The sequence below is a fragment of the Amblyomma americanum genome, chromosome 2 (genome assembly GCF_052857255.1).
Source record: "Amblyomma americanum isolate KBUSLIRL-KWMA chromosome 2, ASM5285725v1, whole genome shotgun sequence".
NCBI classification, from domain to species: Eukaryota; Metazoa; Arthropoda; class Arachnida; order Ixodida; family Ixodidae; genus Amblyomma; species Amblyomma americanum.
In genome coordinates this window covers 180,783,625-180,809,637 of record NC_135498.1, presented here as the reverse complement: position 1 = coordinate 180,809,637, position 26,013 = coordinate 180,783,625, and the positions used below count along the sequence as shown (strand labels likewise).

The window sequence follows — 26,013 nt, the reverse complement described above, 5'->3', positions numbered from 1 at the left end:
AAGGGGGCTTTCAATCCGAAGGCCAAGAAGACCAGCAGCGCGCGTCCGAGCGGGAACGTCGTCTTCTTCGCTTCCACACGAGCCCAGCCATGCCGATCGGCCGCATGGCGGCGCTCGCAGAATGTGAGCAGTGTGGCAATATTATGGTCGCTACCCAAGTTTTCGTCCGTGTAGCACCGCGTGGCGGTGATGGGGCCTCCGGTTGGAGTTACGTTCCGAGATGTTTCTGTCGAAACACTGTTGCCCTGTCGGGTAGGTTTGAGGGGATCTGTCAGAATCACTAGGCCATTCTTCTGATACTAGTCCATATTTAGCGTCCTTTTAATTGCGTGTACTTATACTCCCATGCTGGGTGATGCGCGTTAAAGTCCCCGACTATCTAAAGAGGTCATCCCTTCGAGATCACGCGCGCTTTCGCGTAGAGCTCATCGAATCCGTAAGGACTTTTTTGGCGTGGCGCACTATATACATTGAGAATGAACAAACTATTGAGTTTTCCCTTTTGCGGGATTACCTCAATCAAAATATGGTATAGGTTTGTAGTCCCGGTATCGTGTTGCAACACCGTTATATTCCTTTTGACGAGAGTGACTACTTGCGTGTTGTCACCTCGTCCTATGTACGATTTGTAACTCGCCGGCTTGGCGTGCTTACCGCACTCCTGTAACGCGATTACTTCGGGTATGTCGCTGCTCATCAAAAGTCTGGAGTACCGCGCGTTTGCGACCGAAGCCCCTACATTTCCACTGCCAAATGGTATGCCTACGGTGACGCAGAGCCATTTTGAAGGTTATTAATTTCCTGACATACCTACTGAATACTCTTGTCTCTGCTTGCCATATCGGCACCTATGTGTTCCATAGCAGCCCTCAGGTGCTCCAAAGCGGCCATGACTTGCTGTTGAAAAATCTGATCATCCTGTTCCTTTTTATTCAGTCGACTTTGTAATCTTTGCGTTCGGGTTTCAAGATCCTCCTCGGAACCTGTCTTCATTTTGTTGCTGGAGGACTTTCCCTAGGGAGCTCTGCCTGTTCCTTCCGCGGCAACGCCACCGGCTGCGTTTTAGCATTCATCGGCTGCGAAATCCTGCCTATCGCCCTAACCTGTTCCTACAGCACCTTTACTGGCGCTTGTAATAATCGGTTCTGGTATTTGAGAGCCTTCACTTCATCCGAGTCGTGAGAGACACTACTTACACAATCCACGTTTGACGGCGCCTGCTGCTTCTTCTGCTGCTGCTGCTGCTGTGGCTGCGGCGGCTGCTGCTGCTTTTATCGAGAGCCCTCCGCCATCGTCTTGGACGGAGGCGGCTGCAGGCGAGGAAACAAAGCGGAACGGTGCCTCGGATGGCTCATGGGTCGCTCGTTGGACCCACTGCGCCAGATTAAACGGCAGAAACGGACTTGGTGCTGCTTCTTGGCCTCCATTTCAGCGGCTAACTTTGCTTTCAAACTGTTTCTTCTTGATCACGTGTAACGTACGGAAGAGCTCCTTGCAGTGCTTGTCACCCGTCATATGGCCCTTTCCACATAGGCGACACTTGGGAATGCACTGATGATCTTCGGACGGCGACACCACCGCACAGCCACGGCACTTTGGGTTTTCACTATCGCACACATCGGAGCGATGACCAAGTTCTCCACACCTGAAGCAGACTTCATATCTCTTTTTGAACAACCGGCAGGGCATGAGTATGCCTTCAATCCTGACAAATCTTGGAACGTCAGCTTCCAGAAAGGGAATAATAATAGTGGAAGTCTTGCCCATCGGACGCACTCCAGCGACGGTTGGATTCTTCGGATCCCTTCTCAGTACTTTCAACAACACTTCCGTGAATCTCTTAGAGGTCCCGTGGACTACCCCTCGCCCGCAATCCTCCGGTGCAATCACATTGGCCACAACTTCGTGCTCCTTGTCGTCGAGTTTAAAGCAACGGATTGCAGCTACCTTCACGCCTCGGTTAAAGAACCAGAAATGAAAGAGCACCGTACCTTGCTTTCCGTTCACACACCATGAGTCCTGCTCCGACCAGCCGAGTCCGGCAGCCTTGGCGAGGGCCGACTGATCAGCGGGCTCGACGTGCGTTTAATCACGACCAGGCCTTCACGAGGCCTAATAATTACCTTGATACCTTCATCCGGACATGTGGAAAAGTGATCATCTCCCCTTGTTCTTCTGTCCTTTCTATCTCTCCCTCCGTTCCCCTTCCCACGTGTAGGGTAGCATACCGGGCGCGGCCTAGTTAACCTCCCTGCCTTTCCGTTTGTCTTTCTTTCTCTCTCTATTCATCCGGGAATCTCGGAAGATTCATAGCGACCGATCGTTCAGCCACTTTCCTTGGAGCCGCTTTTGTAGGGCCTAAAACGGCCTACCTGCAATTTTGTCTCCGGCTTCCCCGCGTCCGAAACGGCGCGTCTCCATCTTGGCGTTCTCCTTGGAAGCTTCGAGAAGCTTCCGCTGGTGTTTCGCTTCAACATTTCGTTAGAGCACTTCAACCCAGCTGCTGTCATAATGTTCCGGATTCAGGTCCATACCTTCGACGGTCACCTCCATCGACATGGTGGGTCCACAGAATTGGCGGCTGACCGGCGGCGAAGGGGCCTCCGGGCCGGTGTCTCCGGCCGAAGTTAGGCTAGGCGTAACGGACGCCTAGCACGTCCCAGGCGGTCCGCACAAAATCGATAACCACAGACAAACGGTTGCACTCATAGTCACAAATTTGATATCCACATGGATCTGACGTGTTCCCACGCACAAAGGTTTCATTGAATCCAACATCCGATTAACGTTTCCGGCACAAAGAAACATAATTTGCGGAGCCGACGCGAATCACAACCGCACTCCTCGGCCTCAGGTTGTCAACCCTCTAAACCGGAAACTTCGGATCAGTAGCCGAGTGCCCTAACCGCTGAGCCACCGCGGTGGATTGGAAAGAAAAATTGAAAGAAAAATTGAAAATTGGTAAAGAAAAATTGAAAAATGGTTTTTGTGGGAAGGAAATGGTGTAGTATCTTTCTCACATATTGGTGGACACATTTACCGCGCCGTAAGGGAAGGGATAAAATGAGAGACTGAGAGAAGAAAGGAAATAGGGAGGCGCCGTAGTGGTGGCTCCGGAAAAATTTGGACCACCTGGGTATCTAACGTGCACTGACATCGCACACCACACGCACACCTTTGCTAGCGAAACGCGGCTGCCGCGGTGGGGTTCGAGCCCGGGCACTCCAGATCAGTAGCCGAGCCCCCCAGCCACTGAGCAACAACAGCGGGCAATTTCCATTCTGTAGTTTTTGCCAGAGTACTGCATCTCGTCTAGGGAGGCTCATGTCTGTGGGAGGGTAAAGACGTCAGCCTAGCCTGTAATGTTGCAAACGGTCGTGATAGGTTAGCAGGAGTTTCTGCTTTGTTGGGAAATGTTCATCTGACAGGGGGGAAACATCGCGCTCGATATCAGCCCGGCAGCAGTGGGGATGCCGGAGGTTGTACATTGTGTAATACAGGACAGGCTTGATCGAGATACGTCCAAGGTCAATGTTCATAACTGCCAGTGCAGAGTCACTGACAATGACTGTGGTCGCAAGCAAGCGCTATGCGATGGTGGGGTCGGTAGTGTTCTGGTTACAGCAGGTAACATGCATGTGGCGGTGAGGGGCCACTACTACGGCAACCATGACTTGATGGTTGTGGCGACTGGCTGCATCTGTGTAGTTAACTTTAAAACGGGTCCCAAGGCGCTGCTGTAGTTTCTGGGCTCGATCTGTGCGGCACCCAGAATGGTACTCTGGGTGCATATGTTTAGGAATGGGAGAGATCATAAGGCCCGCTTTATGAGAACGAAGGTCCTGGTAAGTAAATTGAGCGCAAGAGGGATGAATCTTCGCTCTGTTCAGAACTGCACGACCGGCGGTGACATTGGGACGTAAGGGTGGGTTCATAAGTTCCTGAAGTGTGTTGGAATCTCCGAGTGCCAAGGACTTGGTCGTGGAAGTCGAGATGGGCAGCCTCATAGCTGTCTATGCTTTGCGGGGGAACGTGTCCACCGTATCCAGGTCTCCGCGTGTGAGGCGAAGATATGGAGTGACGTAAGTAATGCGACTGCAGATGAAAACTTGCACCAGGCGTAGGAGGTTAGCCTTCAACATGCCGGCATGTTTGTTGGCAACACGCCGGATTAGTCGACTTAATCGACTATTAGTCGATTTGTGCAGTGCACTGGTGTATGCGTTTGAGAACAGAGGAATTGGTTTCATTAATTTGCACATGCGTACCGATGATACGAATCTGGCCTGTTTGGGGACCAGCACTGTCCAGCACGTTGTCCAGCAGCGTTGCCCAGCACTTTGAGGTGGAACGTAATCTTGGGTGGTTTCCGTCCCTGAGATGGCATGATGTATTCCGATTTCGTTTCAGAGCAGGAGAGGCCAATGATAGAAATATATTGGCCCGCCTGATCAACAGCCGTCTGAAGCGTCTCTTTATTTGGCTGTCCCTGCCCTGTGTGATCCACGTGGGGAGGTCATTGGTGTAAAGGCTGTGCTCCAGGTTGGGGATGGCCTGCAGCAGTTTGTGGAGACGAAGTAGTGCTACATAAAAGCGCAACAGGGAAAGCACGGAACCCTGTGGAGTACCACTACTGCTGGGGCCAGTATGGAGGGGGCACCATATGCATACATCCTGGGTCCCACTGCTAGGACAGGACATTTTGTAAGATGGTGGCATGATGAATGTTGTCATAGGTTTTGGCTGCATCAAAGCTCACTATGACTTTAGTGTCCCCTGTGCAGTTATCAGGGGTGTGGCGTTTCAACAGCAGCATTATGTCAGTGGCTGCCAGGTGAGGCCTGAACCCGCACATGGTGTCTGATGGGGGTGGTCTTCCAGGTATCATAGCAATCGCGTTTGGATGACATGCTCCATCAGCTCCCCCACACATGAGATGAGGGAGATGGGACGCAGGTTAGTTAAGGTGGGGGCTTTTTTGGTTTGGGGATTAGCTATAGCTTGAAATTATTCCACTCATCGGGAATGGTACCAGTTGTCCTGCAGTGTGCCATAAAAGCCAAATACGTCATCAAGGTTTCGTAACATTTTGTTTGTTACCCGGTGCGGAGTTTGTCTTTAGGCGATTAAGTCCTGACTACCGCAATCGTAATGGGTGCGTCTAGGGTGTCGTTAACATGTCCTCGATAATCAGAGAGGACACAAATGGGACCGGGCCTGATGTATGCGTCGATAAGCTCCGGATGTAATCCTTCTGATGGACCAGGGAATCAATGAAAGATACGCTCCAGCTGTTCATGCGTCTGGACTTTGCCTCCTTCGGGATCATGCAGTTGCCGAAGTAATGCCATGTGTTTTGGGACCTCCGGTTTTATTCCATCTATGCAGAAATTGTATCCCTTTTCTCTCGAGTGAGCTCAAAGGCATAATTTTCAACGTTTTGGTCAATCCGGCCGAGGCGGCGCCGGAGATCCCTGTCCCATAGCAGGGCTTGAAGCCGAGCCTCTAGCTTGCGTTTACAGTCCCCCAGACGGGCGTAATAAGCACCACAGATTGCGGTTGGTGGCTCATTTTCCAAGTCTGTTGTGGCATCCGCCACATGTTGTAATAGGGCAGTAGACCACTCCGCTTTGTTGGTCATGGAGAGGAGTCCACTGACTCGCACAGATATGCGCGAAAAAGGTCCTAATCCGTGATCTTACGGGGCGCAGACGCTACCGGGAGGATGCTTGACCTGCTGTTTTACGACATAGTGGTCGCTACCAAAAGTTTCCTGAGTATTGCACCAAGTGGGCCGTACGTTTGGGCTTGTGAAAGTAAGGTCCGGGGGGTATCTCTTGCTACGCCAATTCACCTGCGGGTAGGGTAGGTCGGGTCTGTGAGCAGGCTGAGACCCAGGGATAGCCAAGCATTCCACAGTGGCAGTCCCATGGGGTAGTCATAATGGTACCGCCATCCTGATGCGCATTGATGTCGCTCAGAATGTTAAGTAGCCGCTTATTGCCTGCCTCTTGAACCCTGCGGACGAGAGCCCCGAAGGCAACGAGACGCGTTCGTTGTGGACTGTAAACGTTAATATGAACAGACTGTTCCCACGTTGATTCAATTTCAGCGTTCCCATTTTATCCCTGAGGACATAAGGTTCTCGTGGATACTAAGATTATGTAAGTCCATCGACTGGAAGTCTTATTTGAATCTATTTTTCGCCAGACAACGCCGCATACTGTCGCACTGGCTGTAACGAATATCCCAGACTTCCCAGTAGTGTAGCGCCCCCCGTGACCAGAGCCGTCTACTTGCTGAAGAAGGGGAGGGGGCGCCAGCGCGCGGTACACATTACGCTGCAACCTTTGCCTTGGGCGAAGAATGCGTTCTGGCGCCATCTCTACTTCTTTGTGTTGGCGGCGCTGGGACGGGGCGGGGGGGGGGGGCTGCAGGTGTTATAGGCGCGCCGCGTTCAGGCGGCTCTCTTTCGTAGTTGGTATTGCCTTCCACGTCTCAGTGCATCCGTAAGGTACCGCCTTTGTCAAGAGTAACCGGGCACAGGTGGTTTGTTTCTTAGGCGCGTCGAGAAGCACTTACGGCAGCCCCTAAGCTCTGAATGTGTGCAAAGTAAGAAAGCGCTTGTCCTCGCGTTTTCACACCTTTCGGTCTTTAAAAGCACCATAACGGCTCCGTTATACGGTTGAGAAGCAAAACCTGCTGCTCGGTTACTTTTGACAAAGGGTGTACCTTTAGGAATTTAATATGCCATAACTGTGGCGCGAACCTTCAATAGGTTTCGCAATCACTTGGGGAGCAGAAAGGCAAAACGCCCGTGTGCTGCGGGATGTCGGTGCACGTTGAAGAGATTGTGGTGGTGGAAATTTATCTCGATTCCTCCGGCTGCCACTCCTCTTTCTCTTCTTTTTGTAGCAAGAGACTCCGATTGGGGCTACCAGTCGGGCATTTCGCGGTGGCTTGGAGAGGAAAGTTGTGCTCAAGCGCCGTTACCATGGCAACCATCAGAACGAAGCGCGCCGCGCGCTTCGTTGCCGCCTCGCCGCACGCCGCTCTATCACCCGAACCGCGCGTCGCATGCGCAGCATTGCGTATGAGAGGCGGAGATGAAGTGAGCGGCTGTATCACAACGTTTGACAATTGTGCAGAGAAGAAGAGTCCAGCCGCTGCTAAACGGCGGTATAGACAAGATTAACCCTTCCGATCCTGAGGTTGTCGCCCGGCACTTGGCTACTCAACAAAGAGAATGAGCGTAAGAAGGCGAAGAGATTAGCGGAGACGCCCGAACATAAAGAGGAACGGCTTGCCAAACGGAGATGCCATACTGCCGAGCGTAATAGACGGCGCAGAGCCGGTGAGATAGAGCCCAATGCCTCTCTTTGCTAAACACACAGTGACTACAACAAGCTCGGCCAGGGAAACGTACATCTCGCTACTTATATCCTGGCTTAGCCGAGCTAAGCTACTGCCAATTTTTTACTCCCTCCTTCGCTCATGGCCGGCTACTGGGCCGGAGTACCCGGGTTCGAATCCTGCCGAAGTAGTCGCGTTTCGATGGCAGTGAAACGCAAAAGGCACCCGTCCTCTGTGCGATGTCACTTCATATCGAAACTACTCCGGAACCCTCAATTGCGGCACTTCTTTCACCCTTTCTTCTTTCACTCCCACCTTCCTCCTTTCTCTCATGGCGAGTTTGATGTGTCGACCAAGAAGGAAGGAGACGGTAACGTACTGCGCCTTTGCTTTTCTCAAATGCAATGTTTCACAACGCAATACGAACGCCTGAAGCATGATGATGACAATATTGAATACAATGCGCGAGAAACCACTAGTTAATCATGCAGCGCGATAGCCTGCTGCTGCGATTCCTAGACGTTGAACCGTATGTTTATGAATTCGCTGTTTTCTTCTTCCTTTGTTGCACAGTATTTGCAAAGCCGGATAGTTCTAAGAAACTGCCATGAGGATGCTGAGTCTGTGCGTGAATAAATCAAAGAAAATGTGCTTTAGTTGTGTGAAGTGCGCAAAAAGGTATGTTTTGGTGATTAAGTTCTTTGATTGATGGAGCAATTGTGTTCCTTGATACAGTTATGAGTTTCCGACCCGAGAGAAACGCTTTTTCACTCCTGGTTGAGAATGGAGCGCAGAACGTATTCTGTTTGTGGCCTGCTACGTTCTTGTCCCTCATAGCCTGAGTTGCTTTTGGACGTTACACCCCCAGAAACCATAAACCATAAACTGTTCTTGTAATCCGTCTAAGCAGGCTGTCGAATAGCAGACCACTCTACCATCGCCGCATATTTTAATTTATTGCCTGTTTGGACAGATTACTTCAACAGAAGCCGCAAAGATTAAGTTTGGCCCCCTGTTGTCAAAATGTGTAGCGGACAAGAGTTCCTCTCACACAAGCAGCTCAAAATCGCTTCATGGAACACTTGGCACCCGCCGCGGTGGCTCAGTGGTTAGCGCTCGGCTGCTGATCCGGAGTTCCTGGGTTCGAATCCGACCGCGGCGGCTGCGTTTTTATGGAGGAGAAACGCTAAGGCGCCCGTGTGCTGTGCGATGTCAGTGCGCGTTAAAGATCCTCAGGTGGTCGAAATTATTCCGGAGCCCTCCACTACGGCAACTCTTTTTCCTTCTTTCACTCCCTCCTTTATTCCTTCCCTTACGGCGCGGTTCAGGTATCCAACAATATATGAGACAGATACTGCGTCATTTTCTTTCCCCACAAAACAATTCTTATTATATTAACACTTGAAACCTCCGTCCAAAGAAGCGTCGCTGGCACGCGCACGGGAAAGAACCTTTCTTGCCAGAACCTTTCTTGCCACTCTGCAGCGCTGTGCAGAGTGACGCTTATTGCTCCCGCCCTCACAAGAATTGCTTGTGAGAAAGCTAGTAGGTGTCGCCTCTCGAGGCCGCTCATGGCAAAACGAAACTCGTGTGCGCCTAAGCTGAGGTGACCTCGGAACTCAGCCAGCAAAGTGAGCACGATAACAAATAAATGTCAGAGCGAAATTCTTGTAAAATTTGTCTACTGCATCACTGCTGCGTGGCACAAGCTAGACAGGGCACAACGAAGCAGGTTAACCGTCTTCAGAATATTTAGAGGCGTAAGCCTTACTTGTCCCATTGAGCGAAATCCGGTCTGTGTGTTTGTATGATAACATTCGATGATACCCATAAAAGAAGGCGTCTACTTGCAGACGGTCGGCGCACCCGAATGCAAACTGATGCGGGAGCTGATGGTGGAGGGGGGCGCGGGCTGTGGTAGGGCGGCGTCTGCGGTCACGAAGTTAGCGCGGTGTCGCGGCGACAGCCTAGAGGTAGAATTGGAAGCTGCGTGGCATAGGGCTATATAATGCCGAAGCGCACGAAGCAGAAGGGGTGCAGTGGCGCCGGCGCCTTCGAACAGCCATGTAGAGGTAGGATATTGCGGGCTGCGTGGCAATGCGGTGTCCTCTGCCTCGCCAGTTCACCGCAAGTAGCCATAGCGGCCCATTATGTGTGATCGTGAGCTTTGGACCGCGAACGCTTGCGTGCAGGAAGTGAGCTGGCGTGCTTTCACCTTCTTTCACGCAAGCAGTCCAAAGTGTCTGAGCCGAATATTTTAAGGCGTAAGCCTTACCCCATTGAGCGAAAACCTGTGTGTGTGTGTGTGTGTGTGTGTGTGTGTGTGTGTGTGTGTGTGTGTGTGTGTGTGTGTGTGTGTGTGTGTGTGTGTGTGTGTGTGTGTGTGTGTGTGTGTGTGTGTGTGTGTGTGTGTGTGTGTGTGTGTGTGTGTGTGTGTGTGTGTGTGTGTGTGTGTGTGTGTGTGTGTGTGTGTGTGTGTGTGTGTGTGTGTGTGTGTGTGTGTGTGTGTGTGTGGACACTCGATGGTACCGATAAAATATTGCGACCTCATGCAATCCGGCAGGTGGCGATTAAATTATTGATTGGTCGAGTGAGGTTGTTAGGGAAGAAGAACTGGATTGCACAAGTCCCACCGGTGGCAGAACCTACCAGTCCAGGGCAGTTGCAGTTAAATGAATGATTGGTCACTCGAGGTTGCTCGGATATTTTCGATCAGTGCGTCGACTTTATCTCCCCCAACATATGCACACAAGAGGCTGAAAGCAGAGGAGGCTAGGTACATTAGCCAAATCCAAACCAACACCTTCCCAAATATATGTAAATTCAGGATAATATTCCCTCAAAATTACAAAGACGCATGCCCGTGGTGCGACGAGAGACCCACAGTATACCACGTCACGTGGGGCTGAAGGGGCAACAAACTAGACTGCCTACAAACACATTACATGAAGGCGCAGTGGGAGGCCGCTCTATCTAGCTTTAATCTGATGATCGAGCGTAACCTCGTGTCCCAGGCAAGAGAAACAGCCATGGCCATTGGAGTCCTGGAATGAGGAATCGAGCGGACTGGAATAGCTCTCAATTCAAAATTTTTCAGTCACGAGTTTTTTTTTTGCCGCAGGAAACATACCGAGAAAGAGCGCAAGAACCGCACTGTCCCTTCAAAGGGTTAATAAGCTGATAAAACGAGGAGAGGTGGACACCGGGCCGATGAAATTGCCGTAAATACATGTCTAGGGATTTTACCCAGAAGCCAGCCGCCGCCAGCCCTAGTGATGCCGGGCACGTGGAAGTGCCTTCTGCTTGCCTTGGGCATCGCAAAATGCTTCTGAACTCTTGTTGGTTGGGCTGTTGTCAGAAATGAAAAATACCGTTTACTTTCTAACCAAAGGTGAATGCCACAACAGCTTCACAAAAGGGGTGAAGACGGGGTTATACGAGGCTGAAAAAGTAACCGCAATGTTAGGTTCCCTTAACAATGCGACTACCTGGAGCCCTTTGACCCGCAGTGACAATACACTCCACTTGAAAATTGTTGCAGTTCACTTTCATGGAAATGGGACCCTAGCGGTTCCAATTTTAACATCACTACAGCCACGATGAACTCTATGAAGTTGTACCTTTAAGACTCGATGCTTTAACTCCATCTTAATCTCGTTGTTTTCAATAAACCTAAAACATGCAGAGCCCAGTGGGGCCATTTTCCCATTCTTCATTTGTAAGCAATTTCTAGCATCACCGTGTCATACGAACATGCGTTTAGTGACCAGTTGATTGATGCCAACTGCCTTCATGGCTTCTTGAAAACCCACGCCATAAGTCAGCCACTCTCGCTCGGCAATGCTTCTATATTTCATCGATTCTGTTTTTCTCTCTTCAGGAGGAAGATGAGGAAAAGCGCCGCGAAGTTCCCTGCAATCGGTGGGACTACGACAGCGAGGACCGGAACGACAGCATCGTGAGCTCGTGGGACCTGGTGTGCGGCCGCCTGTGGCTCTACTCCATCTCCTCATCGGTGTACATGCTGGGCTCGCTGACCTTCGTGCCGCTGGCTGGTATCGCAGCGGACCGCGTAGGACGCAGGCCCACAATCTCGGCGTGCGCCTTGGGCATGCTCCTGGCCACCCTTGCCGCCGGCTCGTCGCAGTCCTTCCAGGTGTTCCTTGCCGCTCGCTTCGTCATTTCTGCCACCTCCAGCGCGACATTCCTGCTGGTCTTTATCCTGCTGTACGAGCTGACCGGCAACGCTAACCGCCCTCTGTATAGTTTGCTGGCCGCCAGCGTCGGTTCCGTGTTGGCGCAGCTGCTGCTATTTGCCCTGCTGGCGCTGCAGCCACGCTGGTTTCTTGCACAAGCTTTCTTCGCTGCTGCTACCGCGCTCGTAGCCATCTGGTGCCTTTCCCTCAACGAGTCACCCGTGTGGCTACTTGACACGTGGAGGGTTCGGCTCGCAGAGAGTACCGTTCTCCGGGCGGCTGCAATTAATGGCAGAGATGGGATCAAGGCGCGGGCAACCTTTAGGGCGCTTAAAAAAATGCTAGAAAAGCGAGAGCCATCGTCGACAGGCGCTGCTTCCAGTGGCACAGAGAGCAAGCTCAACGCTATCATCTTCCGAAGGCGTGCCGTGTCCGCGTTGGCTTCCTGGTTCGGCGTGAGCTTCGCCTTCTACGGAACGGGGCTTAGGCAGGCTACGCTTCCTGCCCACTGGGCCGTGCTGGGATTCTTGCTGCAGGCGCTTCTCTTCTTTGCCGCCTACTACTGTATCAACAAGCGAGGCCAGCGAGCGGCTCTCTCGGGCGTGCTGACGGCGCTGTGTTTGTGCAGTGCACTGCGTACAGCCACCCTCCAATTGGGTCTAAGCGCTGAAGCCCCGATGTCGAGAATGGTTGTCGACAGCACTTCCGCGGTAGCCATGGCCCTCAACTTCGGCTATACGGCGGAGGTGTATCCCACCGTGGTGCGAAGCTTGGGGCTATGCATATCGTACTCGGTGGGGCGCGCAGGTGCGTTGCTGGCCACTTTTCTCGACAGCTCATACGACGCGGACAAACTGATGCTCAACGTCTTAATGACAGTATTTGCTTTTACTAGCCTAGTCGCGATCCAGTGGCTCCCGGAGGTTTTCATTGAGAAGAAAGCGCCTGCGGAACCAGGAGTCTTGAGTGACGAGCAACGTAAAGAGGCCCTGAAGGCATCTCTGGGCCAGGGTCAAGTGGGAGCCAATGCGAGCAACCAGCGCAAGTCGCGTCACCACCGCAAGGCGAAGGCAGGCTCTAAGAGAAGGAGCGGCGCTGGCACTGAGTCGTGTGCAACGCTTGCATCGCCTTCATCACCAGCGTCTCTAGCTTCTCCAGCGTCCCCAGCATCGCCGGCATCACCTGGAACACCTCCGGCTTCGCGCGGAGGTGGTATTCCACTCGTGCGGTCCTCCCTGCCGCGCCATAAGTGAACAAGAATCGGCAAAGGGGGCGCGAGCTTGTCCCAGGACTTGCTACCGTTTTTTTCTTTGAATGGAACCCGAAATGTTCAAGCAAACCGAGTTTTTTGTTAGAATTCTGCTTCGTTTTTGACCACCCATAATTAGCTCGGACATTATGCTGGCGAAAAATTAGACATCGCTGCTGCATTTACTTAATTGCATCTTCTTGCGAAATGTTTTTACAAAAATGTCATATGTAATGATTTATCATCATAAGCTCTGCAATACCGTGCGCATGCTACTGCGATTTCACTTACCATGATGGACGTTGGATGCACTGACGGCGATGTTCCCAGAGATGAGATTTTCCCTTGCTCTTGTTGTCACAAGCCGTGAATAATTTATTCCTTTCATGTAGCACTTCAATAGTTTACATTGTTCCGTAATTATGAATCATTTCTAGTAGCAGTCACTAAAATGTCACTTTTGCTCGACATTATTTTAGTTAAAAATACACTCCACTCAGTCAGTGGTGGTTACGCTTACCGATGTGGTGGCGTGGCTGTAATAATAAAGGTTTGCTCTGTTCTCAGAGATGACGCATGCTCGAGCATCCTTTTGTAACCTGCTTGCAAGAGCAGGTTGCTTTTACCGTAGCCTCTCTGCTAAGCACAATAGTGTCACTGCCATTGATGTGTCCGGGCTAGCTGTTGTAGAATGATCTATATGGGATACGAAAACTGTAGATTGGAGACCAGATCACTATGCGCTGCACACAATTTTCTTGTAAGCACTTGCTCAGAGTTACTGTATTTACTCACATATTGTTTGATACGTCGTATAGGGGAAAGTCGTAACATTGGAACGCGGGGAGGAAAAAAGGGCGGAATGTTGTAGCGGTCGACTGACACTCGGATCCGCCAAGTTGCGAATAAGGGCACCGGAACTGCGTACCACATAAACCACCATGAGGAACTAATCACCAGTGCGGTGCTTCCACAGGAAGTATCTGACGCACTTTCCGGCGCCAAGGAAGTCTCGATCGGTCGCTAAATGTAAGACACCTGCCATTACAAAATACGATAGCTATAATTCATCCGAAGGTGATTGTGTTCTTGAGGCATGACTGGCGACGCAACGAAGTCATTGATTGAAGATTTGTTTTTACGACGATCCGTCAAGAGCGCAGTCGGAACATGGGTGGCACAGTGAGGCAAAGTTCTTTTCTTCCTACCGACATTATATAAAAATCTTTGGCCGGGCTTCCTAAAACAAAAAGGGTGCGTGAGAGTTTTGAGTGGGCAAGGTTGCATCAAATACTTTCTTTTTTAAATGCTCTAAAGAGGGCAGAACGCGGTAACGTTGTTGCCATCGTTCCCCATCTCATCTCTGAGTTTTTGCCGGGTTTGCGCCTCGCCCTGGCAGTAATTCGCGCATTTGTTTACCACCAAGTGTGTAGAGCAATTTTGAAAAGCAAGTGAAGGGTATACATGTGATATTATCTTTAACCTTAATCAAATCTTTGTTGAGTTGCAGCAAGTTGCATATTTGATTTTGACCTAATGCTATTAATGATCAGTTGCCGGTACACGAAGCGCTGACACGTTGACAGTGCATCTATGATGACATCATACAATTATGTTTGATTGCTCAATATTCTCGCATTTTGAGGTAACGGCCTATCCAATATGCAACGCGAGCATATTCATCTGTCTCGTCGTGAATCTAAATGGCCTTACACTGGTAGACTGATGAGAGCAGCGCTAGGTTTCATCACAGGGTTGTCGTATGCTGCTCTATTACTATTTACCTCCAGAAAGGAAATGACCACAAAAATAATTCATAGACCGCCGGAGATTCCATTCACGCAAAGGTAAGTGAAAGGCGTGCGTGAATAATGCCGTGAGTAACCGAGGGGCATGTTCAATAAGGCTGCCACGTTAGATTGCGCTATCGCAAAAAAATGGCGGAATTCACCCGACATGAATACGTGGGCGATTCCATGAAGCGCATATCCAGGAATTCTTTAAACTTAGCGGAGACCTTGGCAATGCCCACCATATGTGAGGAGATTCTAAAAGAGGGCTTAGATTTTTGTATTAGTCGAGGTCTGTGCTTAAATCCTCGAGGTTTGGCATTTACCGCAAAGTTGGTTTGTGAACAACCTAGACTCGGAACTATTATGGGCCTGCAGAAGCCGGACCTGTTGGGGACTGGTACAACGGTTTTGGCACGAAAACCCTTGATCATTCAGGCAATCACTGATTTGAGGGCAGATGATTTCAGTGAAGCATGGAGCCTCATAGAACAAAAAAGGAAGAACAGCTCAGACAGCAGAAAGAGCGGGAAAAAGAGGAAAAGAGGTGTGAGCGTGAAAGTGAGAATGAAGCAAAAAGAAAACTGGAGCGGGAGATAGAGCTCTGTAAGTTAGAAATGGAGATGAGCAAGTGGTCGGTCAATTTCCCCCAGCAAGTGGTACCTCTTCTCAACAAGGAGGCAAAGCTCAAGATGTCTAGGTACATTCTGCCATATGTGGTTATTAGGAGATATCGGTCTGTATCTTGTAAATTTTGAACTAACGCGAGAAACAGTCTTTCAGCCGAGACACTTCGTCTCATGGGCTACTGACGGTTCTGCTCTGCGAGGCCGCGGAGGTTGTCACGCGGCTCAGCCAGGAGTACGCGGACAACTACGAGAAGGTCAAGGCTTGCCTACTACGAAAGTACAGACTTACCGCCGAATCGTTCAGGCAAAGATTTTTGGAGCTAAGTCGAGGGAAGAGAGCTATCCCGATTTCTCGTACAAGTTAAAAGTTAACTTGGTCGAGTGGTTAAGGAGCACCGAGTCCTACAGTGACTGGGACGCTGCAGTTGAGAGAATTATGCTGGAGCAGGCAGACGATGAAGTGGCTCTACACCAGAGCGCAGTCCCTTCGCCTCTTCAGTTTTTTTCATGATTTACGACATTATAATGAAACCACTGTTTCGTTTTTGGTGACGGTGATGGAAGTGGACGCTGTTGAACTCCAGTCCGGTCGGTCAGCCGCTGCCGCCCAGAGGAAACATCTTGGTCTCCCGAATGACACAAGCAGCCAGGCTACCGTGGTGTACTCGGCAAACCAGTGATGACACTTCGGCTGACGGCGGCTTCATCAGAGTCGTAAACAAGAAGGCCAAGCGGAGACTGCACAAAGGTGAGGACTCGTCGCCGTCGAGTACGTCCACGATCATTACGGAGCCAGGATCATCGGCGCATACTGTCTTATTTGTGCCAGAGACTCCCATCGACAATCTCAACCACATCAATAGGCAAGCCAGGTGTGCGTTACTGGAGGCCCGCGTCCCGGGAGCAATTAAAGATGTGAGGGTGAATCGTTTTAGGGATGTCGTCGCCATTGATGTCATAAACCGGAACGCGCTTGAGAGTTCGAGCAACATCAGAATGCTCGGCGGCATAAGCGCTCGTTCCCATTTTCGCTCTCAGCGCAACACGAACGGGACACAAGACGAAGGACTAGCACAAACAGGCGCTGTACAAGACGAAAGACTAGCACAAACAGGCGCTGACACAAGGACTAGCACAAACAGGCGCTGACACAAGACGAAGGACTAGCACAAACAGGCGCTGAACACTTGTTGTCTTGTGTCCCGTTCGTGTTGCGCTGAGAGCGAAAATGAACACTTACCAACTCGCCCAAATTTCCGCCTTGCTGCTCGTTGCCATGTCCTTCTAGGCAGTGGCACTATGGCAGGCGTCATTTACGACGTCGACGAAGCCATCCGTGACTCTGATCTGCCCATTTTGATTCAACCAGCTACCGACGGTGTAGCCATACTGCAAGCTCAGCGTCTTGGAAGGACAAAGTGCATCAAGTTGACCTTCCAAGGGGACTGCATTCAAACGTATATGAAGGTTGGGCACTTTCGGCATGCAGTTAGGCCTTTCGTCCCGAAGCCTCTCCAGTGCCGGAAATGCATGAAGATAGGACACGTGAAGAGTATGCGCAATTTCCCCATCGTGTGCATACGGTGTACTCAGCCACAAAACGGCGATTCTTGCCGGGCAACAGCTCTTACGTGTGCCGATTGTCGCGGCCCTCAAGACGCTGCCACAAAAGATTGTCCTCGCCTGAAAAGGGAGAGGGCGATATTCAACCAAATGACAAGAGACAATTCCACACACAGAGAAGCTGCCGCTAAGGTGCGACGACGTCGTCGCCCCCGTCACAGACCTTCTGAAAGTGTAGCGAGCATTGGAAAGGATCGTTCAAGACTTTCCGCAACTTGTCCTCCCCCTCCGCATACCACTTTAAGGAACGGGAGCCATGTGACTGGCAAGGCACAGACGGTTGTCGCAGACGGGCCTGGGCCATCCCAGCCTGAGCTACACACACGCGCAATGACCAAGCAGGTATTGCGTACTCAGAGTCCCAAGCCCGTTGCTAATCAAGCGGAAGTCACAACTCCGGTCCAAGACCGGGATCGGCAAGTGACTTGGCCATCGCTCCCGACGCACCCAGCACCCACCTCAGCAATGCGCACCCAGTTTGTTGAGCCTACTGCTGGTCGGGTAGTAGTCAGAAACCGGCCCAGGTCGCAGACGAGCAAGTGATTGCAATGCTAAACCCAATCGTGAATGTCATGCGTGTGCTGCTTTCCAGCATGCACGTGCCAGCTGCGCAGAATGCTCTGCAGATGCTGGATTTGTTGAATCCAGTGCTTGCAGCTGTCCAATAGCTGGAACAACGCATCCTCCAGCCTCATCTTTCCGAGAAGAAGCCCGATGCTTACGCTGTCATCAACATTATCAGCCTCAACGGCAAGCAGCCTCTCCTGACACTGAAACGGCTGCGCTGCCTTGTGATGAAGGGCCCTCGATCTGTTCCACTCAGGTCGCCGAAGTCGGCAGCCCTCCAGGTATGCAGTCTACAGGTGCGGCGGCCTGTGACTTACTGTGCTTGTGTCATTGCCTGTCGTGCTTGCTACGGACCGCATTTCTCTACTTGTTATACTCTTACGCCCCCCTCATCCCTCTCCCCCACTGCAGGGTAGCCAACTGGAACATTTTACTGGTTAACCTCCCGGCCTTTCCTCTACCACCTCTCCCTTTCTCTCTTTGTTGGAGCATTTTTACAACTGTCTCGCTGAAGAGGAAAGAAATTGGCTACAGGACCGGGACAACGTAACGTCTGCGACAAAAGCTGCTGAACTCGTTGAGGAGTACACTTCGCGGAGGCGGTTTAACGATGCTAGAGTTGATAGTCCCCGTAATTTCGGTAGGAGTGGGAATTACCGTCATGAGATGCACTGTGGGAGCTCTACAGTCGAGAAAGAAGAGAGGTTTCTTCCAATAAACCAAAAAGAAAGGATGACAATGAAAAGGATGCAAAAGCGGCCAAATTAAGGGGCCGCAGAAAGGGGAGCTCGAGCTTGGCTTTAAAATGTTTGCACTATGTAGAGTATAGGCCAGCGAGCGTTCCTGCCGCGCACCAGACCTCAAATGCGAGCGGGAAATTTACAATAAATTTTAAATATTCCCGCTTTCGCATCTCGCGGCGACTCGCGGTGCCGGGCTTTTGCGCGAAAACCTGGCAGACGACGTCACGTCTTGCAAATGACGTCAGCAACCGGGGGCAATCATTGGTTCACAGCGCCAAATTCTTTCAGACGACACGCGCTACCGCGGCCGCGGCCACTCCGCGCGCTCCGCAACCAGCAGATGTAGGGGAGAGGTGGAGTGAGTGGGGCCGGCAGAGGAACGCCGCTGTTTTGTCGTGCGAGTGGAGAGGGAAAAGCGCGAAGACGCGGAAGTTCAAATTTTGTCTGCATATAACTCAGCTTACACAAATGCATTAAAAGAATTCTTGCTGGGGGATAATTATGAACCGTCGTCTTTTGACATCCCAGACATATCGCACCTTTATTGAGATCCCCTTTCTGGGTTCCTTTAAGCGCAAAAAGAAAAAGTCGCGTTTGAGACCAGGATGCCGCTCACTTGCTACAGATGCAATAAGACGGGTCACGTAGCAGTGAACTGCCAAAAAGAAAATGCTGCGTTCTCGTATGTCAGTCACTGCGATGAAAACATGAAGCTGTTGGAACATTACATGCATGACCTGGTAGTGAACGGGAAATCATGCAAAATGCTGCGCGACTCAGCCGCTACGATGGATGTTGTCCATCTTTCGTATGTGTCAACATCCGATTACACAGGCCAATGTGCATGGATCCGACAGGTAGTGGAGAAACAAAGCGTGTGATTGAGACAGTGGTAATTGAGGGCCCTTTCGGTACACTTAAACCCAAAGCCGCACTTTCAGGAAAGCTACCTAAATGCTCTCTGTATTTGTTCTCGAACAAATCGGATATGTTATTACAAGAGAAGGGGGTCATTTTTGGAGACCGAGTTGTGCAGGCCGTAACACGTTCGAAGGCGCGAGAACGTGCAACACAGCTTACTCCTGAGAAGTACACGGCAGAGGAAACAAGTTAAACTTAGGGCAGAAATGGATGAACAAGGTTAGGTCAGAAAATTGCGCTAGCGAGGCACCCGAGACAGCTCAGGCTGGGAGTAAGCATGACGTACCGAGGAACGATTAAATCCCAGAGAGTGGCTTTTTGCCGCCAGTGTCAAGCAAGTTCACGACGCTGCTAAGTGCGAACCGAAAAGAGCTAGCTATGGAACAAGCGCATGACCCGATCATACAGGAGATCAGAATGCTCCACAAAACGAGCTAGGTAGAAAAAGAGGATATTGCTTTCCATTTGAGAGGCGGTGTGCTTTATCGCATATACAAGGATAAACGCGGAGTGAAGCGAGACCAGCTAGTTGTTCCCCAGAAATAACGACAAGACTCACTGCGACTTTCCGATGGCAATTCAAGGTCATGCCACCTGAGAATCAGGAAAACAAAGCAGAGGCTTTTGCAAGAGTACTATTGGCCTGAGTGTTTTAAGGACATGGAGAGTTTTGTAAGGTCGTGCGACACATGGCAGCGGGCCGATAAGGCGCGTGATAAGTGGGAAGCACCGATGGTTTTTTATACCGATCATTACTGAGCTGTTTCACCGGTTGATGATAGATGTAGTTGGGCCACTTCCCGTGACAGATTCACGGTGTCGTTATATCCTCACCAGGTTATGCCCTGCCACGAAGTTTCCAGAGGATGTCGCACTGCGCTAGGTGACGTCAAAGAGTGTTGTGAATTCACTTTTATCAGTCTTTGCCCGAGAAGGATTCCCTTCCGAGATCCAAAGCGATCAAGGTAGTGTGCTCACTAGTGCCCTCACCACCTGATTTCTAGAGCGGTGCGGCACTATCCACCATTCGCAGAGCAACAGCATAGAAAGGAAGGTGACATTCTCTTCTAAAGCGCGTACTTAGGGGACTGTGCTATGAAAGCAAGGGCGACTGGGACGCATGCCTACCTGCGGCACTTTTCGCTTTGCGGTCAGTGCCGCATGAATCCACTGGATTTATCCCCGCCGAGTTCGTGTACGGAAGGTCGCAGCGCTCAACTCTGCGAATGGTACGTGAAGCCTGGGACGGGCGCGGAGAGAACACGACGGTAGTAGAGTTCGTGTTCACAGCGATGGATCGTCTACATAACACTAAAGAACACGTGGAGGCCAGCATGAAGTCAGCCCAGGCTCGTTCTAAGGTCTACTATGATCGGACAGCCCGCCAACGGATGTTTCGTATCGGTGACAAGGTAATGTTGCTGATAGTTTCAAGGCTGAACAGGCTCGGAGTAAAGTGGGAAGGGCTGGCTGAAGTAACTGCCAAGCTCTCTAACACCACTAACACCCCGGGAAGGCGTAAAGAAGCGCGCATTTACCATTGCAACATAATGAAGCCTTACGGGCAGATAGAAGCCACGGTAAATCTAACGCTTGGCCTTCCTGAGGAGATGGAAGATAACCTTATCTGTCTGAGCGGAGAGGAAAGCAGTGCGCAGGAACTCCTCACGACGACAGAACGGATAGAACTAAAGAAATCTCAGTTGTCTGATCTCGGCGAACTGATAGCAGTTTGATGACTGATTCGAGACAGGCCGGGCAAAACTGATTTGATCGATCATGACATTGAGCTAACTTCCGAGGAGCCAGTGCGGTGAAGGCGCTATCGACTCTCTCCAAGGCCGAGAGATATCCTTGATAGGGAGGTAAAACGCATGCTGGAATTAGGAGTAATCAAGCACTCCGACAGTGAATACGCTTCGTCTATGATCTTGGTGGAAGCTCGGGGTAAAGACCCAAGGCCTGTAGTATATTACCGGAAGTTTAGTGCTGCCATCAAGGATAAAGTGTACCCAATACCCAATATCGAGGGGAGCGTGGAACAGGCCAGTCGAACAAGCTATGTAACTACGCTATATTTTACTCGAGGGCAATGGCAGGTGCCGGTAACTGAGTGTGCAAGCAGATACGTACTCCAGCGGGAAGCTATCAACCAACAATGATGATCTCCGGGCTCAAAAATGCTCCCTTTTGTTTTGGCCGTCTAATGAGTTCAACAGGGCTGTGAAGCTACTGCGGTGCCCTACTTGGTCGAAATTGCTGTCTTCTCAGATTCATGGAAGGACCATTTATTGCATCTGAGAGCAGTGCTAAGCCGTTTGCGTCAAGCTGGGCTATTTGGGTCACAACGTAGGCCAGGGTTCCAGGAAACTCAGTGAGTTTAAGATATCGTCGGTAGCAGACTACCCGCGGCATAGAACAAAAACGGACATTCGGGCATTCTTAGGGCTCAAAGGATATCACAATCACTATATCCGTAATTATTCAGCTTTGACCGAAGCCCCTGACCGATGCTTTCCGCAGTACAGGGCCTGCAAATCTTGTCTGGGAGAGAAAAAGCAAGCCTTCTTAAACCTGAAGGCGGTACTGATTAGCCGTCCGGTTTTGCGAGCTCCGGATTACGACCAAGAATTCACGGTCCAATGTGATTCTAGTGATCGAGAGCTAGGTGCCGTTCTCTGCAAGAGGTATGGCGACGGTAACGAACATACTGTGCTCAGCCTGAGCCGAAAAATGAGTTCTTGAGAGATTGCGTACTGCGCGTCGGAAAAAGAGTGCGCTTGCATTGTTTGGGCGATCCGGAAACTAGAATTCAATTTCGGGGGGGGGGGGGCAAATTTGTCGTAGAGACGCACCATTCTCCATTTCCTGGCTGCAAACCAAGACATCAAAGAGCAATCGCCTTCTGAGGTTGAGCTTGACTCTACAGTAGTATCATTTTGACATAAAGTACAAGAACAGCAAATTGAATGGAAACGCGGACGCACTTAGCCGTTCTTTCTAAGCAGTCCGGGGTGCTCTTCAGGTACCCATAATTTCTACTTAAGTTTTTCTGTTTCGTGAGTTTATATGTGTGAAAGTTCGTAGTAGCATGTTTGGTCTTCTCAGCACGTGTGGGTCCTGAGAGTTTTCAGTGTGGTTTTTGTAGGAATCCCTCTTTTGAACTGTATTCTTGGAGAGAAGTTGAGTGCTTGCTTGGGCATGCGGTTGAAGTTTCAGAGATGCCTAGGAACATTTGGTCAGCGTCCAAGAAGACAATGTTACGAGTGACGGAGAAGTGTTGGTTCTTCTGCAAGAAACTAAATCGTCGCTTCATGCAGCAGCGGCGACTGCTACCTACCGAGCCTCGTCTGGCAGGGGAGGAAGCTGTTATGACCTTGCTGGCGATACAACGCTTGACCATCCGATGAGCTCACAAAAAAGGGTGCCTGGATGGGAAAGTACCTGCGGAGTTTTTCTCTCGCTTGGCTCGGTGGAGATGGCCTTCCCTTTGACTGGTTCTCAGCAAGAGGGATACCCGGGGCAGCGACTGACGATGAACAGACGACGGGGGAATAGGGGAACGGCGCCTTCAAGTAATTAGCCGTGTCCGACAGGAGCCGGCCTCATAACAGAGAGCTCGCCGCAGTTGAGGCCAGCGGGGCCGCATGCATCACCTGTGCTTTTCGGAGACAGGGAATCACTTGCCCAGCGGTTGCACCTCTGTAGGTAATAGCAGCGGATTTTTCCCCTCGCGCATTCCCACGGGTGACTCCGCTTGCTACGTGCTGTGCAACTTTTCCCATCTTAGAGAAATGTGCCTCTTGTTGGATTGGCCACCGCCTAATGAAGCGGCGGGACCTTAGGGGATTTAAGGAGCGTGCTGAGTGAGAAAGGACGCTCTGAGCCCTGGCGACAAGCCTCATCCAGTCGCTCAATGCATGAGCTCTTGAATTTTGACTGTTTGCTTTTCTTTATAATGTAAATAGGTTTCTTCAAAGCACCAATAAACCCGCTTGTTTTCTTTTCCCCAAAATTCCCAAAGATCCATCTTTCCCCAGCCCGAAGGCTCGGACACGCTACCCAACAAAAGCCGGCTTCGAGTAGCCCCTGCGTCCACGGCACTACATAGAGCCGTGTCCAGAGGTATAATTGACTGCTGCGGGGGCAGAGGGTTACATCACGACTCAGAGCATGGCGGCGACTGTGTTGGCAAACTGAGCGGGCAGGCTTATGCCTTCTCACACGTAAGCATGGTTAAAAAGGCCACCACAGCAAATTTTCAGGCCCACACTGTTAATGGAATGTTGTTGCTTGTGCATTCCGCAGCAGCTGTACAAAATCTGAGCGCATTTCACGCAGTACATATTTAGTAAATGAAATTGCTTAAATAGGAAAGCAAGCAGCTTTTGCTCGAGCAACACCGTGAGCGCTGATCTCGTGACGTCACAAGGGCAGAGTGCGCGGTTGCTCCATGGAGTAAGCCTGTTTCTCTGTCGAGTGAATAAAAAATGGCCAGGCATAGCTTGGTTAAGCCAAGAATGCGTTCCATATCTCGATGGAGTTCCGTGCTGCTCCGTTGACTCGATAGGCTATTGACTCGATCGCCATTGAAACTGCCCATGTAGCAGCGCTCGATCGCCTTTGAGTCGATAGACTATCGGTTCGAGGGCCCTCGAAATGCCCGTGTGACAGGGGTATAAGACTGTCCCGGCGAAGGAGCGCAGCTCTTTTATACATATGCCGTGACGTCAGTCATAGCGCAGCGCCCCTAACGGGAGGAGCGGGAGTCAGGTGGTGGCTGTGGCCGCGCGCGACCGCGCCAGTTGGGGCCCAGCTTTTTCTCCGTGACGTCACGCGCTGGCGCAGCGCCCCTAGCGGGAGGAGCGGGAGTCAGGTGGTGGCTGCGGCCGCGCGCGACCGCGCGAGTTAGGGCCCAGCTTTTCCTCCGGCTGTCGTGACATCACGTCACGTGGTTTGGTGGCTGCCCGGCCGCACCCAAGGGCTGAACTGAGTGATTGCAATATGCAACGCATAAAAGGAAGCCTTCGAGCACTGCGACGTGCAGATTGCCACCACACCAACCGTGCATCGCTTTTGGATGCCGGAGCGAGAGAAGTGCGGCCAGCGCTGTGTCCTTCTTCAGATTCCAGAGGGAGCCGTTGAAAAGGAAAGCGTGGGAACAGTGTGTGGGCCGGAAAGACTGGGCTGCGTCGAACGGGTCGCTGTTGTGTTCGAAGCACTTCACGGCTGACTGTTATGATGCCGAAGTAATCCTTATGAGTCAGTTTGGCATCCAGAAAAAGCGGCGACTGCGTGCAGACGCGACTCCAACAGCGTTTGCTCATCGGCCGATACTTCAAGTGAAACGGCGCGACGCCTTCTAGAAACGTCCGAGAAAAGAGGAAAGTGCAGTACATTTTCTTGCCTGCTATGTGCGGGTTATACATGGCTCTGGGAAGATTTCCTCGTCTTTTAAAACTGAAAATCGAGGGAACGGTGGCATGATTCTTGACGCGCGCGCAAAAGGGTTTAGCGCACGCTCATTCTTGTGATTCGTGCCGGATCTTTTTAAGACGATCGAAGACTCGTGCAGCACGAATCAAGTAATTGTGTTTGTTTGGCTCTATCCTTGTCAACGTGAAACGGGTTTAGTTAGATGGCGACAGGAGAGCAGGCTGCTTATGCGAGAGAAACTGTTTTTTTTGTCCCGCAGCTGATAAAAATCGTATCGATATATGGCCAGCCCGTCGCTTGTATATAATTTTTCTTTAGTTGCTGCTGCTCTGGTAGAATCTTAGAGCTAACTGGGGTACAAAAAGTATACACTCAGCGACTGGGTCGGGACAGTTGGATTTTCCGCGCAGCCAGCGCTCGCTAGCAAGTACATAGTCACGATACGATCGGGAGAGCCTGGCCTTTTTGAGCGCCCAGAGCGAGGTCAGTATTATGTAGACGTTTTGCAACAGCGGCTTGTAAGTTTTCATATTTACTTGCTGTGCGCAATATGCATCACTTCGAGGTTGCTGAAGCCAATATGCCTCGTTTGCTAGCATTAACAATGACAGGGGTTTATATGAATGCACGGAAGCCCTGTGTTATAATTTACATATCTGGGGAGAGCGTGATTTGTGACTACATAAATCTTGTGCTCACAGGCTCAAACTTCAACGTTCATTTCCTTCACAAATTACTGTGGCTCTGCTGCGAGATTCCAGCACAGTTGACGCTCAAGAAGAGGAATCTAGCAGCTCTTCACAACCAGCTGAAAGTGGCATTGTGGAATTTTCAGACAAAAGCAGTGCAGGAACACTTCCAGAGGAGTCGGGCATGGCTGAGTGTTCCAGTAATGTGCAACACAGCTTGCCAGTATCGGAGTCCTGCGACACTGGTAGGTCAGCGGTACAGCAGTGCACTAAATTTTTTCAAGTCCCATTGAGAGCATCCTGCCGCAGCACTGATGCCCAGACAGCACCAAAAGCAGTAAGCTTAAGCAAGTGTTATGGAATCAGTTTATGAAAAAGCCTCTCATTTCAGGAGGCGTCTGAATTTAATTTGTTAACAGTGATATCATTGGATTAATTTCTTATAGTAAAAACATGATGTAGGGGAGAAGTTTGAAATATGAATATATTTGAGGGTATATGCTGCATTTATTCTGGTGATAGTTGCATTAGCAAGGCCTTTAGGAATGTTGTATGTTTACGAGAACCTGCCAAGGTGTTGCTGTCATTGTGAGTTGTCAGACCAATTGTGTTTCTGGGAAAATGGGCCAGCATGAGAGGCAAATATTTGCATCAAGTCGTGGCCCAAGTAGATGTTAATAACGTTCAACATTTTTATTTCAGGCACCCAGACAGTTGGAACATTTTGTGACAAGAGGAACAGCTCCATCCAAACTGAAGGTGAAGACGGATGAAAACTTCGTGTGGCACTCAACGCCAAAAGAAAACAAAAGTTTTT

General features: G+C 50.7%; 1 protein-coding gene across 1 annotated transcript in view; it reads left to right on the top strand.

The window, feature by feature from the left end:
- LOC144120279 (solute carrier family 22 member 7-like) overlaps positions 1-12,802 on the top strand; it is a 32,277-nt gene extending 19,475 nt beyond the window's left edge. The window contains exon 2 of the mRNA XM_077652675.1: positions 11,234-12,802. Coding sequence (XP_077508801.1) covers positions 11,234-12,802 — 1,569 coding nt within the window. The remainder of the gene's footprint in view (positions 1-11,233) is intronic.
- Positions 12,803-26,013: the final 13,211 nt, after the last annotated feature.